The sequence below is a fragment of the Notolabrus celidotus genome, chromosome 20 (genome assembly GCF_009762535.1).
Source record: "Notolabrus celidotus isolate fNotCel1 chromosome 20, fNotCel1.pri, whole genome shotgun sequence".
NCBI lineage: Eukaryota > Metazoa > Chordata > Actinopteri > Labriformes > Labridae > Notolabrus > Notolabrus celidotus.
Window position 1 is genome coordinate 27988365 of NC_048291.1, and position 19608 is coordinate 28007972.

A 19608-nucleotide genomic window follows, 5' to 3' on the forward strand; every position below is an offset into this window, starting at 1 on the left:
CCTGACCCCTGAGGATTGGCAGCTTTGGCCCAGAGGCGGCTGAGTACTAACTTTCATGACAGCATCTACGGTTTCTATCTCAGATTCTTTAACAGCTACCTCCTGTGAACAAAACGGTCCAAGTCTCAGTTGCTGATCTCTGCGTCTCTCTCCTTTGAAGTGAGTCTCACTCGAGGGCTTTGCTTTCAAATAAACTGGTCACCAGCTCTCTGCGGTGCTGCTCATGTCCGCTTGCCAAGTCCTCTTTCGCATCCGTCATCTCACTATCTAAGCTCTGCATTTCTTTTGATGTGCTATTAATAAAAAAAGCACAATCCATCAAGCTCAGGTCAGACCGGGTCTGCCGAGTCCGACAATCACATATCAGAGAGCCAAACTAAAGACGCTGGAATCGAGGATGAGACGCGGCGGGACGGGAGAAGAAAGAAGGAAATGTGTAGTCACCTGTTTGATTAGGGGAGTGGCTGACGGAATCCCGAATGGGAGCCATGCCTGGAAATAGAGAGAGGACAGACTGTCAAACAGACTTGGAGGGAGTAAGAGAGAGAGAGCCAGCAAACAAACACAGCGGGGGGATGTTAGAAATAGTCAGCGCTGATAGAACATTCAATAATCAAGCAAATAGAGAAGAAAGGGAGGGTACAATCAGAGAGGTTTAAAGAAAGAGAGGCTTGTGAGTGGAGAAATATTAGTGCACAGACCCCGACAGCATTCAAGTCCTAAGTGATTTAACTGAGCTGCATGTGTTTTAATTTCAATAAAGCATGACAAGTGTTCAAAACTGTGGATTTATACAGAAAAGATGTGACCCAGAAAACAAAAAGAAAGGTTGATGTTGCACAAAATGACGCTACAAATATTCTTTAGGTCTTATTTGACTAATGATGATGTTTCAGATTATTTAGAGGAGCAAACTCTCTGAATTTACTGCATTTTTAACCTGATTGAAGTCTTTTCTGATTGGACGATTTCATTTGACAGAGCACGTGTAGTTACTCATCAGCACCCATGATCAAAACAAACCCACATTCTAACATTTAACTGTGATTGTGTTCTTGTTTATCCACGTGTGTGACGATTGACAGACGGCGTGATTCTGAAAATTAACCCCCGCTGCTCTTTCTTCTCGTCTTTTCGGTGTTTACCTGTAAGTGCGGCACCTGGCTGCGACTCCCGACTGGGCAGGAGGGCGTCCCCGCGTTCAGTGGAGAACAGGTGACCTCTGGTTCCCAGGTCGACGAAGGGGAGGCCAAATGTCAAAGTTCAGAGGGCGCAGCCTCAAGGGTCTGAGGTGAAGAGGCGGGGCGTGTCAGAGCGGGCAGCAGGCTGATCAGGCCTCCTTGGCATTGCTGAGGACTATTTGTGTGTGAGTTTGTGTGTGTGTGTATGTGCGCATGCAGGTGTGTGTTTGTGTGTGTGTGAGAGAGCGGGGAAGGGGAAGGGGGGATGTGGTTCAGGTTTAGGACTCTGCCTTCACTTGGTTTGCTCTGGCACTGCAGAAAAACAGAAAGAGGGAGAGACAGGAAGGAGACAGGGTTAGTCGGACATATCGGATCCTCAAACCTTCAAAGAAAACATTTCAGGAGTATTTAAATGTTTCATTTCATCATCATAGACTAAACTTTACTATCTACTAACACAAACACGACAAAGAATATCTGATAAATACAGAGAAATCTTCTGCCCACTTTGCAGGATGCATCCTGCAGATATTTAATAATAGAACAATCATGTGAAGGTGTGACTTGTGTTACTACAGGATATTCAGTGTTCCTTCTGTTACACGATGCACACTTCACCCACCATCATTCTGCTTTTTTGGAAAACACTCGATCACTTTATGAGCTTCAAGTGTTTGCATGAAACAGCTGCAGCAGCAGACTAAACACAGAGAGTTGACCCAGTGTATCAGACTAAACTATCCGTGCTGTAGAGGGGAAGAAAGAAAAGGTCTGACCGATCCACAACAATGCAAACTCTGACCCTCCATCGTCCAGTCAGCCTTGTTTTTGAAGCGAGCTATGCAACACTTGGTTGTAAATTCCACAGAGGACAACAAAGAGTTAAATATTTCACCTTTGGAGTTCTTGGTGAACAGAACCATAACTCTTACAAGCATTACCATCTACCATAACACGTTTACTGCTGCACTCACTGACTTATATTGCAGGTTAGCCGTTTACAGTTTGCATTAATTGTTGTGACTTCAGCTTTTTGTGATGTTCACAGGTGATTCAGTACCTTTTAAGCTCCTTGATGCGTATTGGAAAATACTGACTACCTCTCTGTTACTGCTGCAGTAAAAATTATATGACTAGTGAATGGAAAACCTGCACTAGTGATTTATTTCTAGCTTGGATGAACATGACACTTTCTGCAGGAGCTGCTTGGTAGGATACTTTACCTAAATCCAGGTTTCTGTCCAAAGTGGTGCACCGACTTTAATACTATGAGCATTGGAGGACTTGTTTTGTTTTTAATGTTCCTCATGTGAGAGCTTTCTGTTTTTATGCACCTTATCTGTGGAACAGCGAGCTCTCTGGGTGTTTTTAAAAGTAAACATAAGACTTCCCTTTGTAATCTGGATTTGAATTTAGAGTAATTCATCTTTTTAACATTTTTTCTTTAAGATTAATCATCTTAGTTATTTAGCTACCTATTTATTCCTTGTATTTAACTTAAACAGATTTTTAATTTTGCTTTCTACTCTTATTTATTTTAGTAATTTTATTGTATTTACTTAATTTTATTTGTAAATATTATTATTATTATATCTTGCTCATTTCTGTTCTTGTCTGTTTGAAAAGTCCTTTATAAATAAAGTTGAGTTTTGCAGCATCGTCACTGGATCATCCCTAACTGTGGTCAAATTTCTTTATTACAGTAAAAGGATTGTGTCTAGTGTTACTGACAGAGGAAATTGGATTGCCTGATGTCCTCCTCACTGAGAGAGATCTCTACCTGCCCCACCCTGCACAAACAGTCAAAGCTGATCACTGATCTTGTGGTCTCCTTCGCCAGCACAGCGTTTAATGCACACTGATATGTCAACAGGAGGTGCAACATGTGCTCCTTATCCAGCCACTTCCAATTTAACTAATTCAGGAATGTAACTGAGAATACCAAGCCTTTATGATCTCACTCTTGTTGAACGACAGAGTGATTCTCAAGGAGAGTGAGACGAGTATAAGTCAGATAAGTCGGTTTAAAAAAGGAGCAGTAAGAAAGTTGCAGAAATACACTGACCACCCTGCACACCTCCTCTTAAAGGGTGGGGGTTGAGTGCATATGGGTTAGACTAGATTAAGGTTATACAACAGGCTTAAAGCTGGCAGACCGCCCTAGAACAGTGTGGCAACTACACCCTCTTATCTTTAAGGAGGAGTAGTAAGAGGACTTAAGTGACATTAAACAATGAGACATCAACAGAGAGGAGACAGAGGCAGACGTCCTTCAGCCGGAGTGGACCAGTGTGTTTGACATCGAGTAGAAATGTGTGTGCCTGCGTGTCTCCTGACCTTTTCTTCCTGCAGGTTACTAAGTGTGCTCGCTCTCTCTGCCTGCCTGCTGCAGCAGCACACAGGTCTATTTATAAACCTTCAGTTCAAATAGCAACCACTCTGTTCACTAGCCGCTATGATAAGAGAACAAACAAACCCGTGTGTGCACAGCGAGCAGGAGTGCACATGCATCATGGCCTGCGTGTGCAACAGGATTGAGCTAGAAGAGCGTCGTGTTCATCGAAGAACGAGCATTTCAAGAATAAAAGTCGAACCAGTGCAATTCAAAGTTCAGAGACACTCAAAGCAACTCTATAAAACTCTGCATGAATCCAGAAGCAGTTAACCGAGGCCAAACTCCACCTTTGCAAACTTGAGCTCGCTGGCTAAACCCGGGCACGCCGCCAGCTCCCAAACAGAAATGGCTGCCAGGAGCTGCTCGCTCTCTCTGGAACTAATCAAAAACCAGACGGGACAATGACATCATCGTGCTGCAAGGAGTAGCCCCAAAGTATTTTAAAAAGGAAGCGTTTGTCAAAGAGACGAGACCAGCGATAAACAGAACCATGAAGTGTTGACTGAGGAACGTGCTCTCTGCAGCACGGCGAGGAGTTCAGAGGGGAGGGGAGACCAGTTCCAGAGAAGGGAGCTTGTTTACACTTCTGGATCCTGACTCACACCTTCATTAATCCCTGCGAGGACGCAGGGGAGGCTGGTGTGAGCCTTTTAGGGCAGCAAAGATCGATTGTAGAAAGATGTCAACATGCATTTCAAGAGGTTAACGGTCTCTGTGATCTAAAAAAGTCTGTTTATCTGCTTTAATCTGTGTTTATATTTTCGTACACGAGTAGGCATGCAAAGTAGAAGTTTTTAAATCAAACACAGGGCAGACAGAGTGTACGGATATCTGACAGGGACAGAACGACAAAGAAATGTGGCTGAATCTTTCAAAACAAACAAGACAGGCGACAAAGCCTGTCTTACTCGACCGGTGTTTTGGTTCTAATGGTTACCCTATTAACTGGAGACTCTAAGCCGGTTGCATCTGGTTACCGCATCACAAAACCGAAACATAATTTGCAATCTGAAGATGTGAGAAAAAGTGGTTGATAAAATTTAAGTTGCTCCTTTTAGCAGAAGGAATTCAAATGTGTTTCATAATGCTCTTTCATCTGGAGTTTAATGTCTCAAAGATGTGGGTTTTTTTAAAGTTTGCACGAGTTAAATGACTGAAAGAGAGGTTTTACAAATGTTCATGACCGTGTTAGTATTTTAATAAAACATCACGGCCCTTTTGTCATCATTTTGTTGTTTGTGGCAGAAAAAGCTTCAGACAAACGCCTTTAAAGTCCTGCATGAAGTAAAAACAACAAGTCGTCTTTTTCATTTGAATGTTTGTTAAATTATCGTCCTGGTTTTAAGAGTTGCACATTTTCCCCAATTTGCAGCGTAAAAGCTTTACCAACGCGCAGCACAAGTCCATATAAGTATGTTCACTGCCACTGTTCAGTACACAGAGTACAGTTTGTTCATCTCTGCTCCTGCTCCCTTCTGAAAAACGCTTTCACCAGGGCCCCTGGAGCTGGCAGCAGACCGACTGCTATCATTTTACAGACAGACTGCGAGGGGAGGGGGAGGGGGACAGAGGGAATACAGGGACAAGACACCAACACACAGAGAGAGAGAGAGAGAGAGAGAGTGGCTGAGAGCGAGATGTGAACAGAATAGAAAGACACAACTAATGATAGCAAAGAGAAGGAGAGGAATGTGAAGAAAGGTGAAAGAAAAAAGGGCATGTCATTGAGGTTGAGGAGAGGAATGCAGCTGCAGCTTCTGACATGTATAAAAAGCAGAGAGGTCAACTTCCTGAATTCAGCAGCACATGAACTCGGTACAAAGTGTACTCGGTTACCTCCGAGTGTGAAGGAGGCGAGGCAGCCAACGTGCTGAAACACAGGACGGAGCAGAGCGATCAATACGATCAACCAAAACAGAGATTTATCACCTGTGATGTTAAATTAACATGAAGAGGGTCGCTTTAGGACACAAGTCTAAAGTGAAGTCCCCTGAGAGTCCGGACACGTCGTTCATCACTACAAACAACACTCCGTCTAATCGCTCCACTCCTCACTTGACTTTCTAAAACATCTTTTATTTGCAGACTGATCGGCTGTCATCTCAACTTATTTTAAGCTCCCGGCACATTTCATGTGTCCTGCTGTTGCTATGCGACTGAAAAATCTATTTGAAGCTTTGTAGCCCAAAGATGACTTTTCCTTTAGCTTCATTAGCATCCCACTTTAACACATCAGGCCCTCAGCAACAAACGCAGCGACCAAACAAAGATGGTATAAAACGCAGACCGGTACAGAGCTGGATATGAAGACAGAGATGTAAAACTTGGAGGTGATGTTTGTGCATGCTTGTTGAATAGTTCACATCATTAAATAAGAAGAGAAGAGTGCTAACTGCTGTAACGCTGCATTCATGTGCTCTCGGAAAAACGAGTTTCCGAGTTGGAGAACGCACGTGAACACCTCAGCAAGTCGGAGCAACATCGCTGCAAGTATTTGGAGCATGACTCACAGACTTGCCGTCACATTCGTCATCAACATGGCGCGCAAACTATTTTCGTAAATCACAAGACACGTTTTATTAATTCATGTTCAAGACAACTTTCTGAATTCAAAGATCGTGAACACGCAGAAGTCGGAATAACAACTTCTCGGTGCAGAAACTGGGACCACCGAGGAGCAAGTGAACGCAGCACAACAACCACTGAGATGTAGATAACAGGGTAACTCTTTAAGCTGCAACACCGGCAGCACAGAACATCTAATACGTCACCCTTGATATGTAATGCCGTGCTGCGTCTACAAATGTTTCAGCCATGCTAGCAAAATGAAAAATGAAACTACACTTTGGACAGCGTCACGATGACTTCCTTGACTCCTTGGTTCTTGTTTGCGCTGACTGCCTCTCACGATGCATGACATCATTTTTTTATAAAGCACCAGGAACCTGTTCTAGTTCCTTCTACAGTGCTGGTAGAGAATCCGACGTACTGTTAACTAACTCACTGAGGTGTCTGTAAAAGCTTCAGGTGTGACGGAGGGAAAACAGACACACAGTGAAACTAGAAACAAAGCAAACCCAGCTCTCTCAGCGTGTTTGTCATCGTTGCCTCTCTGCGTCTTAATGCCGGATGACCTCACGGTTAATTATTACACATTATGAGATCATTTCATGGATTTCAAACTCTGTTTTTCTGCCTCTGTTGCAAAAGCTGTCTGAAATGTGTTTGTTAGAGCTGTTGTTGGGGAAGACCTTGTTGCCATGACAAGATTCCTAAACACTCCCAATTCCTCCAGGCTCTCAGCGATGACATCATGCCAGTGTCTCTCTTATATGTAAAAACTGTTCCTGGTTGAATAAAGACTCGGGGGAGTCCGGCACTGAGTCCGTAACTCCCTGTGAAGCAGTTAAGATGCAACTCAAAAGGAGTGCAGGTGTTATCATCAGAACTTATCCAAACAGTGAGCATGCATGATACTGCATGATACTGCATGAGCAGGGTGCATGTGTGCAGGAGCTGATAAGTGCCCACGTCACACAGCCGGCTGTCTGCACGTCACCTCTGGGAGGGGTTCACTGGGGCACACACACACCAAACTCAAACCAACATGAGCACAAAAGGCTTCTCGTTCTGCTGATGACTCATTCAGCAACTTTTTTTAAATATTCATTCATCCGTCGGACTTCTCAGTTATTTGTCCAAACTGTCACACCCTGGCTGGTAATGCTCTCCACCTGGCAGGCTGACAGACGAAAGAGTGTTATCTTCGCCGCCTTCAGAGTCATGCATCCACTCCAAACTGCATTAATGTGGGGCAATGAATGAGGCAGGTGATAATGGCGATAGGTGATAATTGAATTTATGCATTTAGCAGCTTTTAATTAAATTATATAAGTTAACTTCTGTACTTGCACCACTGCAACAAAAATGTAACTTCCAGGCGCCCACAGTTGTGTATCTTTGGTGTTTTTGATGCTTCAGAGTCTGGTTTTCATTAGCTATACTTGCTCCCTTAACTTGATCTCTGTGCAACTCAACCATAGAGGTAATACAGCAACAAAGACACTTTCCATTGCAGATTACTAATCAGAATTATTTTCAATATTGGGACTGAGCTGCGTGTGCCGACGCTGTGATCCTCAAACGGGTGGCCCAAGTGTCTGCCTCCCTCTTCCTGCATGTTACTCCCTGTTTCCTCCTCTATCCACTGTCCTATCCTCCTTGAATAAAAAGGTATAAAAAGCCTACAATGGTTCATCATTTGGGATAAAAAGGAAGAAATAAATCAGCATAATTTCCCCTGCCAAAAGAAGCAAATTCAATATTTTTCTGACCAACAATTCACCAGCAAGATACTTTTTAAATCTCATGTGCTAAAAATAAAAGCCCATAAATCACAAATCTAGTCCAGCCACTTTTGCTCTCTGCATCGTGACTCATAGTTGTTCTCATGTAAACATGGATACCGCTTGTTAGCTTGATCAATCACTTGTCAGTATTTGTCATGTTCAGCATTACGGCATAGCAGAAAAAGCCACAATCAGAAGTTCTCATAGCTCGAGGTGACGTCCCCAAACTGCTTATTATGTCAGGAAACAGCAAATGTATTCAGTGTGTCACATATCAGACAAAACTAGGAGTTGAATCGTCACATCTCAGGAGTTTGGACTCAGTTCAGCCATCTTTGTTACTCCTACTGTTCCTGCTGTGTGCTCAGACACTTCAGCCTATAGACTCCAGCTTCAGTGTGACACTGTGCAGCAGAGACACTGAGTCTTTCAGGAGGTACAAAGATCACACTCTTGTTATTCTATAAGCTTTATCAGCCGTGGAGCTCCCATGACGTTTCCACTTCACACTCCGGTCCTACAGAGACCGGTCTGTTTGTACTGGGACACATCACCATCTCATTATAGCAGCAGCAGCAGCAGCACAGCAGCAACAGGTTCAGACTACCGACAGCTGGAAGCAGCACAGGAGGAGTGAAAACAAAAACCAGGAGGCGGAGAGGTGCAACTGAAACATAAAGACGGGCTCAAGGTCAGAGATAGACGCTATCAGACTTCCTGCCTACACTCGCTGTGACCGGGGTTTCAGTGGTAACAGTAGTCGGCTCGTACACACAGGACTCAATGGAAACTGTAACAGCAATTCAAACGGAAAATACTACTGCGTCACATGGCCGAGTACACAAGTGTCCCAGCAGCAACACACACACACAGGTTCAACACACACACAGATTCAGCAGAGGAAGTAAATGTTGAAAGAAACACACTGTAGTCTTCTTCGTGGCCTCACAGGTGAGATAGATGAGTCGTTTATCAACAAGTTGGTGCCTCCAGCTGAATACTTGGTGGTTTTAGTTGCCAGAACGATGAATCATAACAAACCTGGAGCACCGAAGGCCATGCAAACTATTCCTGTGCCATGTTTTTGTTTACTACCAAGAGCACAATTCTGCTATTACACAACATGAATCTCATCCTGGAAGTGTTTGGCAAAAAGGGTCTTCTGACAATCCAGATTCAAGTTCTGCTTGTGGGTTATTAAATGTGTTGATTAGTCTGACTACAATGAAGAAAAGCCACAAGTGTGATGCTTGTTGAAGCGAATACGCTGCAAGTAAGGGGAGGATGTTTTCGTTTGAATATTTGACCCTTCTGAGGTCCTCATTGTAGCAGCTCCTGTTGGATCAATCTGAGGCCTCACACAGAACATCTCAATCAATACAGTTACACCTCACTCTGATCGATATCATCATCATCATCATCGAGCGGACACAGAAAGATGAAACTTAAACTCCTGATTTTACAAGACAGAGGCCACGGCGTCTCCTCTTACCTTTTGACCAGACCTGTATCGTCTTATCCTCCTTCCTCTTCACACTCTCCGTCTCTCTCTCTCTTCCATCCACTGTTCTTCCCTCTGTGGGTATGTTCCCTGTAAACAACAACAACAGGAGGAGACTTTTACTTTTGTTTCCTTTTAGGTGTCACGACAAACTGTACGCTGGTTCTGCTGCTTCACCAAAAAACAGAAAGCTACACTAAAAACCGCAGGAACCACAGGAAGTCTGTTTTCAGGTTTCAACAAACACAGAAGTGAAGAATCATCACAAAAGAACGTCCAATATCAAACTCTATCCGTCATGTTGTGCACTTTTCTTTCTGATGCACTCTTGATCAGTTATTTATAAGATAGGACAAACTTAAGAGTCGTATTTCAAATCATGTTTATATATACACCATAATAAATTCACCCCTGATAAGCCACGAATGTCTCAGCACATTTCATCTCCTGATAAGAGACGTGAATATTCCTCTTCCTGAGGAACAGACAGATCTAACGAAGGTCTTGTAATTGGGGTGTAATAGTTTGTAATCATGCTGCGGCTTCACCCTCACCAAGTGTTGCATTTGGAAGCACTGGTCGCGGTGGGTGTGCCATTTAGCCGTGAGGAGAAAGCTGCAGGCTGCAGACTAATCCCATAATGGGATTACAGCATAGCACCTTACTTTAGCTATAAACAGACGGACACACGGAGATGCTCCAACCACTCAGACGGACGCCACGGCTGCAGAATTCTGCAGCTAGTTTCTCTAGATTTATCATCGCAGTTACGAAGAGAAATATTCATATTTAATATTATAACCAGATTTTAACGACATCTGGAGGCGTGATTTATTTGAGTAAAATTCATAAATAACTTGAGATCTAAAATGTGGACATCCCTTTTTTAAAGAGACATCTTAAGGTCAGAAATCCAAATCACTTCCTAAAAAAGAAACCACAAGCCTCCTCATAAACTATCTTATTATTATTAGATGTCTTTAATGTGTTAATATAAGAGATGTGAGGTGAAACAAGCCGCGTTCCTCCTTCTGTTACAATCAATGCATCACAAATTAGCACCTTCACCGAGCCCCCTCCCTCCCTCTTTTCCCACACTCCCCCCATCTCCTTCCTCCGCTCTCCTCCGACCATAGAGCACTTCAGCAGATGGCTCCGGGTTCAACAACAACAACAGCAGCGGAGCATGGTGGGGCCCTCCTGGAGAGCACACATAAACACCATGGACAGCATCTGTTTGTGAATGGGCCAACAATCGCCCAACCCCCCGACAGCTACAGCTGACAAGGAGGAGGAGGAAGAAAGGAGGGAGGAAGGGCAGTCAGGAGAAGGAGACAACTCAATCTCACTTTCATTAACACTTTATGAGTTTGGATTTTTTATCTTAGAGAGAAATTAAATTTGATCGAGGACCTTTTAACACTCTTAAGAACTTTCCTTAATTTAAAGGAGGTGGTACAAAAACTTTAAAACAACTAAATATTTCTGATCAAGATAAATCTCTGATCGCCCGCCATAGTTTCAACTGTTATGCTCTCATTAGCACAAACTCCCAGGTGTGTTTAATGTTTGTTTTATTGAAGTATAGAAACTAAAAAGGACTCAAACATTTCTTACTTTAAAAAGATAGAAACAAGGAAATGTATCAAATAATGTTAAGCTCACACCAAAGGAGAATACGATTATTTGTGTGCGTGAATCACGTGTAAAGTCGATTTTAAAATGCTATATTACGTGTTCTTGTCGGGTTCTGCAAATTACATGTTGAGAATGGTGCGATTTAAAAGTGCAGATGACACAAAGTCGTGATGGGTTCAATGCGCTTAATTTGTTGAAAAAAGGAGCTAGCTTCGAGGAAAGTAAATATGGAATAATTGACTCATTAAAGCACAAAATAAATCACCAAACTGTTTTTGTGTGCTGTGATTTAACTCATAATTGTGATCTAAGCCGCAACCTCCGGTCTTAAAATATGAAGCCCATGCGGAAGTGATAAAAACTGTAGTTCCTAGAGCGTCCACTAGAGGCTGGCTGCAGAAACCAGATACACACCAATTCAAAGAGACGATCTTTGCGCAGTAATAAACATGTTTACAGCCTGGTACAAAAACAGTTTAGGTCTGAAGAGCTAATTTCTCTATCAGCACACACTGTACTGGATGAATTTATTTATAACTCTTTATTATTGAAGATATTAAATGTACGAGTTTGCCCAAATAAGGGCATAGCTGACTTGATTGACAGGCGGGCACCCTGTAGCTGTTAGCGAAAAGGCTAAAGGCCTGCCTCTTTACCTCACACTAGCTTGGACAAAGTTAGGTTGAGTTTTGCATTTCCAATACAGCACCCGCCGATGATTGGCTGACAGATGGGTGACGTCACAGAGACAACGTCCATTTGTTATACAGTCTGTGGTGGAGTCATGTTGGAGGTAAATCCAATGACTGCAGTGATAACTCTGGTTGCTTCTCCATTCTCTCTCTCCCTCTCCCTCTCCCTCTCTCTCTCCCTCTCCCTCTCTCTCTCCCTCTGTCTCTCCCTCCCTCCCTCTCTCCCTCTCTCTCTCTCTCTCTCTCTCTCTCTCCCTCTGCTGCATTCAACAAAGTGTAACGCGTCTCCCACCCTCCACAGAGAGAGTCACAGTGTAGCACAGATTTCACTACCACCCACTTGCCTTTTCTTTTCTTCTGCCTGCTGTCAAATAAAGCTGAAATCTTCAAAAGTGAGAGAACTATATTTGGTTCCTGAGGCGGTGGAAATCAAAAATTGAAGTCTTTAGACTACGGCAACTTAAGACCCTGTAGGAGTGTTTTTCTCCTTTGGAAGTGAGTCATACAATAAAGGCTGCGAGCACTTTCAAATTTAAAGGACGCAGGATATTGATTGTGTGTGAAGCCTTATGGAAGTTTTCACACAAACACTCCAGACAAACACCCAAACACAAACGGAGAAACAGTAGCATCAAATAAAAAACACTCACACGACTCCGTCTGAGCCGCAGGAACAAAAGCCAGAGGGTAGCCGCGTGGCTAATTTGCATGTACAACATCATTTGCATCCATTTGAATTAGCATGTTCTCATACATGGAGGCTCCATTCAGGGAAGCCATCACTCAATTAGCGAGCGACAGAGAGAGCCTCCTCATCACAAACAGCCTGACGGCGAAGGCTTTGTGAGGCGCTGCAAGATGTGACACTTCCTGCCCGGCTGCAGTAAACCTGTCGTTCCAAACGTCGCAGTTGAAAATAGGTCGGTTCATTTCGGGTCACGCTGAGCTAAGAGAGGAGACTTTAAAGTTTCCACCTGAAAAAGGGTTAAGTGATGAAGAGAGAGGAAGGACAGGATTATTTTTTAACTTAAGCTTTTAGCTTATTTAACTGGAATACAAAAGAATATGTTTAACATGTTGCACAAAAGAGTCTTATCATTTATAAGAGCTGCTGAATACGAGGAGTTATGCAAACCTGCACTGAGCGAGGAAATAACAACCGTACTCTGTGCATGCTTTTTAAATTAGACTCATGAGGGGCTCATACTTTAAAAGCAGAGTGGAGTAAAAGTTTTCACATTTTGAAGACGTCCTGAGAGATCATGACGTACGCAGACAGACATTTTGTCTGTAAACTGCCTTCAGGTTGATGCGCCCGTGCAAATGACGGCATCCCTCGCCCCGTCTCTGCTCCCTCCTCGCTTCAGTCTCATGACCATCTGCAGGTGTGGCTTTACTGCTCACAGGGGCAACGGTCACAACATAATCCCCCACCAAAGCAGCTATGAATTTATAACACTGCTGTACTAAATTCCAAATATAGTTCACTGTGCTTCGGCTTCGACACCTTCCTGAAAGCTCTCGGGAGAACTCCGGATATTTTTAGACAAGAATGAAAATAAGTTTAGAGAACAATAATTAGGAGAACAGAGTCGGAGAACCAGAAACGAAAGTGAAGCTAGAGAGCAGGAGACTTTAAAAAAAAGAAGAGGTAAAGTAAACACCAGTCACATAAAATTACATGCTATTTTTACAGCGGGTGACGGTTTCAGACCCACAAGAAATAAACTGGATCTGTGAGTATCTGTGAGCGAGCTGCACACTGAGGCTGTGTTCGTTTCTGACTCACAGTGCAGCTTTGTTTAAATGCATAACTACAGGGCTTCAGAGCAGCAGAGCCCAACACTGATTCACTTTTTGCCCTGAAGGATGTGATCCCCACTGGTGCCACAAATGATATAAATATATCACATTTACGCTCCTGTGGTTCGCCCTTTATAGAAACATCCACAAGACAGCAAAGGACTTCTCCTCCGAATATAAAAGTGAAACCGCTTTCCAAAAGCTGTAAATCCAAACAGAATGACCTCAAGTAGCTCTGTTGTGCTGGCACGCCGTTATTTATGGAACCAAAATAAAGACTGAGTCCACATTTAAATAAGAAATTAACGTACAAAGTGGGTGTTTTATTGGGGATTGAGTATGTGTGTTAATGTCGTTTTATTAGACCTCTTACGTAGGACTTTTCAGAACGCAGCACAGAGCAGGACCGGTTTCCCCGCTGTAACTACTGAATCAAGGATTCTCCTCCCCCTCCTCTCCTCATACATGTTGTCTTTCTGGTCCTCTGAAAACCTCTGACCTGTTGACTCCAGGCCTCATCATGACGGTTTGTTGTTGTAGTTAAGTGAAATACGATCTGGTGATAACAGAGGGTTTTATTCTGAAAATTAACCGGATATTTTCATTTTGTTTTGGTGAAACCTGACTTCCTGTTCCCCTGTCCTGTGCTCCAGCATCCGGCAAAAATAGAAGTCTTGTGTATCTGATCCAGAGGACTCCGACCTGCCGGATCAGAGATGCAGCCGTAACGCAACGGAGCGGATCCAGTGGAAGTTAACACATCAACTAGAATAGAAACCTATCAGATCCAGTGGAATTTGGTCGTTACTCTACATCTTTGAGTATCTACATATTTCACCCTTACATACATGGCGATAGAAAACATGAAGCTGTGTTTGGAAAATGTGAATCATCAACCAGCCATAAAAAAGCAGCACAACATTCAAAGCCGTAAGTGAAACATTACTTCAGGACAATGACTCACAACACTCGATAGATTGAGAGATACGAAACATCCGCATTAAAAACAACTCTATCCCTCGTATCTGAGCTGCATCCCTGAACACAAACACGGCTGGAGATGCATGAATGCACTGACTACAAACACCCCAAGCAAAAAGTCTACAAACTGAGCCCACTATCAAGACTTTTGGATCCAAAATCAGGTTAAAACCAGCCTTCAAAGCGAGCTGCCCATTAGTTTAGTCCATGGCTCTATTGTGTGCCTGCTTGTAGACCAACTGTATAGACACAATGAGCTGCACAAACACCTCTCCTCGCACAAAACATCAGGACACTGGCTTCTCATTTAGCGATTTTAAAACAGCAAAGCTTACTCAGCACAATGCGGCCTAGACCAACCCAGACCCTCCAATTCAATTCAAACGGAACTGCATGTGCTTGCATAAGCAGCAGCTGCCCATCCCCTGCCCCCCTGACCCACGTTACCCCCCTTTTTGGTTGAAACCACCACACAGGGGTACACACAGGTTGTGCTAACGTCCACGTAGAGGTGTTTCCCATGTTTGAACACTAACCTGTTTAGATGCTTCTGCTTCTTTGGTGGCAACAGCTTCCAATTCCGAATCTCTGGAAGAGAAAGAAGAGACGTTTAATCTCTTGAACTTCAGCAGTGTGGTTCAAGGCCTGCTGGATGTTATTATCTTTATTTAAACTCGAAAATCATTGAGAGCAAGCCCTCATTTACAATGACGACGAGCATATAAAAGAAACATTAAAATGCATGACAAGCAAATAAAAGATGTAACCCTAAAAGAATGATGATCAATTAAAAACTGACAACAATTAAAAGTAATGTTACAACCATTGAAATAATGTTACACAAAGTCAGTTAAAACAGGTACAATCAGAGGTTAAACATTTTAAAACTAATGATTTAAAATGACTAAAAGAAACTAGTGCATTCATTTTTAAAGTGCATTGAAGTGAGTTCCATGCAGATGGTGCAAAAACGCAAAAGGCAGATCTACCCAGTTCAGAATGAACTCTGGGAACCTGGAGAGTGAGCCAATCAGTTGATGTGAGGAAGATATTACAATAACAATTCAAAGTGGGATGGATAAACAAGAAGTAAAGGACGCATTGTGGCTTTATCTGAGTCTGTGTTTTATTTGATACCCGTCCTGATTCTAAAATAACCATACACTGTATAATAAATGGACGTCACCAGTCTGTTTCTGAAGCGCTGTTTTGAAGCCAATCGGCGGCGGCCATATTGCTGCTGTCGAGCGAGTGTGAAGTACAGAGGCGGGCTTTGAGCCTCCTAGCCAACAGCTACAGTGTTCCTGCCTATCAATCAAGTCAGCTGTGCCTCTCATTGGAAGACTTGTATTCTAAATATCTTCGAAATTGCTGCGCTAGAAAAAAATTCAACCCCGGTACAGTGTGTGCCAATCCAGAAATGATCTATCCAGACTACACTCGTGTTTTGAACCAGGCTGTAAACGTGTTTATTTCTGCTGTGAAAATCGGCTTTTTTGAATTGGTGTGTATGTGGTTTCCTGTGTTTCTGCAGCCAGCCTCAAGTGGACACTCAATGAACTGCAGTTTTTAGCACTTCGCATTGGACTCATTTTAAGACTGCTTGAAAATAACACTAACTTTTCTTATTTCAACACAATCATCTTTGTTAAATCTGCAGGTAGCTCATAGTAAGCTCCATCCAGTTCATTATAAATCTCCATATGCTTCCTTGGGATCTCTTTGCTTTCACACACCTTTTATTGCGATGCATTCAGACTTTTGCACCGTGTTTTTTTCTCTGATAACACCGATCTGTGTTTATGATGGGTAATATAACTCCTCTGACCTTTTGTTTTTAATTAATCATTACTGTTGCTCTGAGTGAAATGCATGCAACCTCGCCCACAGACAAGTATAAACACAAACACATTGAGTCGTCAGTAATTGCAGTATGAAGGGTATGCCTATTAGTCCATGTTGAAATGCAGGTTGAACAGCATAACAGGGCAGTGCAGGCAGAGCTGAGGCCCTACAAGGTGATTGGAGAATATGTGTGTGAGAATGACAGATAAAGACTCAGTGTGTGAGTGTGTGTGTTTCAGTGTGTGTGTGTGTGTGTGTGTGTAGGTCAGAGTTACAGCTCGGGACTTGATCGGCCATTATCTCAGCTGTTGCCTGACTTACAGCTTAACCAACATGGCTTCTCTCGAGTCTGGTGCTTTCCCCTTGCAAGCCAAGACTAACAATGGCTTTAACTTTGTAATTTCAGAAGATAGAAAATGAGGATTTGAGGGATTATGTTTGAGTTTGTCGAGTGAGAGGAAAAAACAGTTTGGTGATTCTGTCTGCAGAAGAGAGCTAGCATGGCGGAGGTGAAGCTAACCGCCGACAGAGGGGGTTAAAAACTCCGACACACGAAATACTATCCTGCAGGTCCACAATACACGACTAAAAACACACTTATGGCACACTTAACTACTATATTGTACACATTTAAGCACTTTTAAGCAGCTAGTTCCCCTTTGCAAACAGACAAACGGCTGAATAATCTCCACAGAGGAACCTGCGTCGTCAAATTAGCAAAGCTGCTACAGCTAGCTTAAAGCTAACATTACGAAGCAGCTACATTTACCCGGTAGAAATGCAGGAATCAATTTATTTCACTTCAACATGAATACACTTCATCTATATAACATCACATGTTGATAATAAACACACCTAATTTGGCAGGAATTCGAAAACAAAGCAGAAAACTCGCATTTTTCAGATATTAGCGCACAACTGGAAAGCTAAGGTTAAGCATTCCTTGTTATTACTTCAAGCTAGCACAAGGTTATCCAGCCTGTAAATACAAATGTGTTACACACAGTCACCTGCCTGCAGATTTAACACCACTCTTGTGCTTTTAAGTCGATATTTCTGAAAGCAAACTGCAATGCAACCGAGCCAAATCCCTCCCCCCCCCCTCCCGAGCAGGAGGCTAGCTCAGCTAACTAAACAACAGTGTCTGCTCCTCAACTTGTCCCCGGTCTCCCTGTGTGCCTGAGCTCGACAAAAAGGAGCAGAAATCACGTTAAATGTGGAGAAAAACACATACCTCATTGAAGTATAAAGTGCAACAGAGTGGAAAAAGGAAAGCCGGCTGTAAGGCTAAAAGAATTTGAACGCGTTTGGAGCATCTACGGGGGGAGGCATCCGTCCTGCATGATCGCCATTTTCTTAACTCGCTGCTGGCTAACCCTTGTTTCGCTTAAGCTCTGCTTTCCCCTCCTCTCTCTCTGCATTCACTTTAGCTCTGCTGCTGTGTGTGTGTGTGTGTGTGTGAGAGAGAGTGTGTGTGTGTGTTTCTACAGAGCAGGAAACACATTCACCGCTTCCTCTGAATCTGAAACACAGACAATATAAATTAACTTTCTTTATAGATGAGAAAATGAAGTTAAGACGAGCAAGAAAACCCAGAATGAAGCTGATAAAGCAAACTCAGAAATTAAAGCATGACTTTATAACCATCAGGAGTAAGGATATAGATCTGTAGCTTTATGTGTTTATGTCTAAAGGAAATTAAAGCTTCTATATTTCATATAATTCTATAAATCAACCTCAATTATTATTATTATTATTATTAAATGGCAGTGCTAAACATGTTAAAAATGTAATAATCTCCTTATTGATCTAAGAAAAGACATACAGTAAGGCAAACACATTACAAAAGTTTGGAAATCTGACTTCAACCTGCCATTATATTAGGATATTACACAGCTGGGTCAATACTTCATCCTGATTGGTCAATACTCCATAACAGCAGTCTGTTATTTTTCAATAGTTTTGTTTACAGTGGGGAAGCAGAGAAATGGGACGATAACACTGGAGAAGGCAAGGCTAAAGTAAGTGTCAGAAGCAGGGATAAAGGTATGTAGCTTCATATTTATATGTCCAAAGGAAATTAAAGCTTCTATATTTCATACAATTCCATAAATCATCCTCATTATAAAGAAATGGCAGTGCTAAATTAAAAAATATATAATAATCCAATAATAGAAAGGCAGCATTCCTCATTGATCTAAGGAAAGGCAGACATTAAGGTAAACATGTTACCAAAGTTTGGAAATGTGATGTCAACTTGACATTATATTACGATATTACACAGCTGGGTCAATACTTGATCCTAATTGGTCAATACTCCATAACAGCAGTCTGTTATTTTTGAATAGTTTTGTTTACAGTGGGAAAACAAAGAAAGGGGACGATAACACTGGAGAAGGCAAGACTAAAGTAAGTATCAGAAGTAAGGATACAGATATGTAGCTTTATGCTTATATATCAAAAGGAAATTAAAGCGTCTGTATTTCATACAATTCCATAAATCATCCTCATTATAAAGAAATGGCAGTGCTAAGTTAAAAAATATCAATCTCATAATAGAATTGTATACTTCCTTATTGATCTAAGAAAAGACATACAGTAAGGCAAACACATTACAAAAGTTTGGAAATCTGACTTCAACCTGCCATTATATTAGGATATTACACAGCTGGGTCCATACTTGATCCTGATTGGTCAATACTCCATAACAGCAGTCTGTTATTTTTGAATAGTTTTGTTTACAGTGGGAAAACAAAGAAAAGGGACGATAACACTGGAAAAGGCAAGACTACAGTTATCAGAAGTAAGGATGTAGATATGTAGCTTTATGCTTATATGTCTAAAGGAAATTAAAGCTTCAATATTTCATATAATTCTATAAATCAACCTAATTATAAAGAAATGGCAGAGCTAAACATGTTAAAAATGTAAGAATTTAATAATAAAAATGCATACTTTTTTATTGATCAATGAAAAGACACATAATAAGGCAAACACATTACAAAAGTTTGGAGATCTGACTTCAACCTGCCATTATATTAGGATATTACACAGCTGTGTCAATACTTGATCCTGATTGGTCAATACTCCATAACAGCAGTCTGTTATTTTTCAATAGTTTTGTTTACAGTGGGAAAACAAAGAAAAGGGACATAACACTGGAAAAGGCAAGACTACAGTTATCAGTAGTAAGGATATAGATAAGTAGTTTTATGTGTTTATT

At 42.1% G+C, this 19608-nt stretch overlaps 1 protein-coding gene across 3 annotated transcripts in view; it reads right to left on the bottom strand.

Moving 5' to 3' along the window:
• The window catches only part of LOC117831938 (trinucleotide repeat-containing gene 6A protein-like), a 32735-nt gene extending 14977 nt beyond the window's left edge, over positions 1 to 17758 (bottom strand). Inside the window, exons 1-5 of one of the 3 annotated variants that reach the window (XM_034710845.1) lie at positions 17620 to 17758; positions 15077 to 15128; positions 9418 to 9516; positions 1146 to 1493; positions 445 to 492 (exon numbers count right to left, since the gene is read on the bottom strand). In XM_034710845.1, the coding sequence (XP_034566736.1) occupies positions 445 to 490 (46 nt within the window). In that variant the 5' untranslated portion in view covers positions 491 to 492; positions 1146 to 1493; positions 9418 to 9516; positions 15077 to 15128; positions 17620 to 17758. The remainder of the gene's footprint in view (positions 1 to 444; positions 493 to 1145; positions 1494 to 9417; positions 9517 to 15076; positions 15129 to 17619) is intronic. The other 2 variants (XM_034710846.1, XM_034710847.1) reach the window with 2 other exon arrangements.
• Positions 17759 to 19608: the final 1850 nt, after the last annotated feature.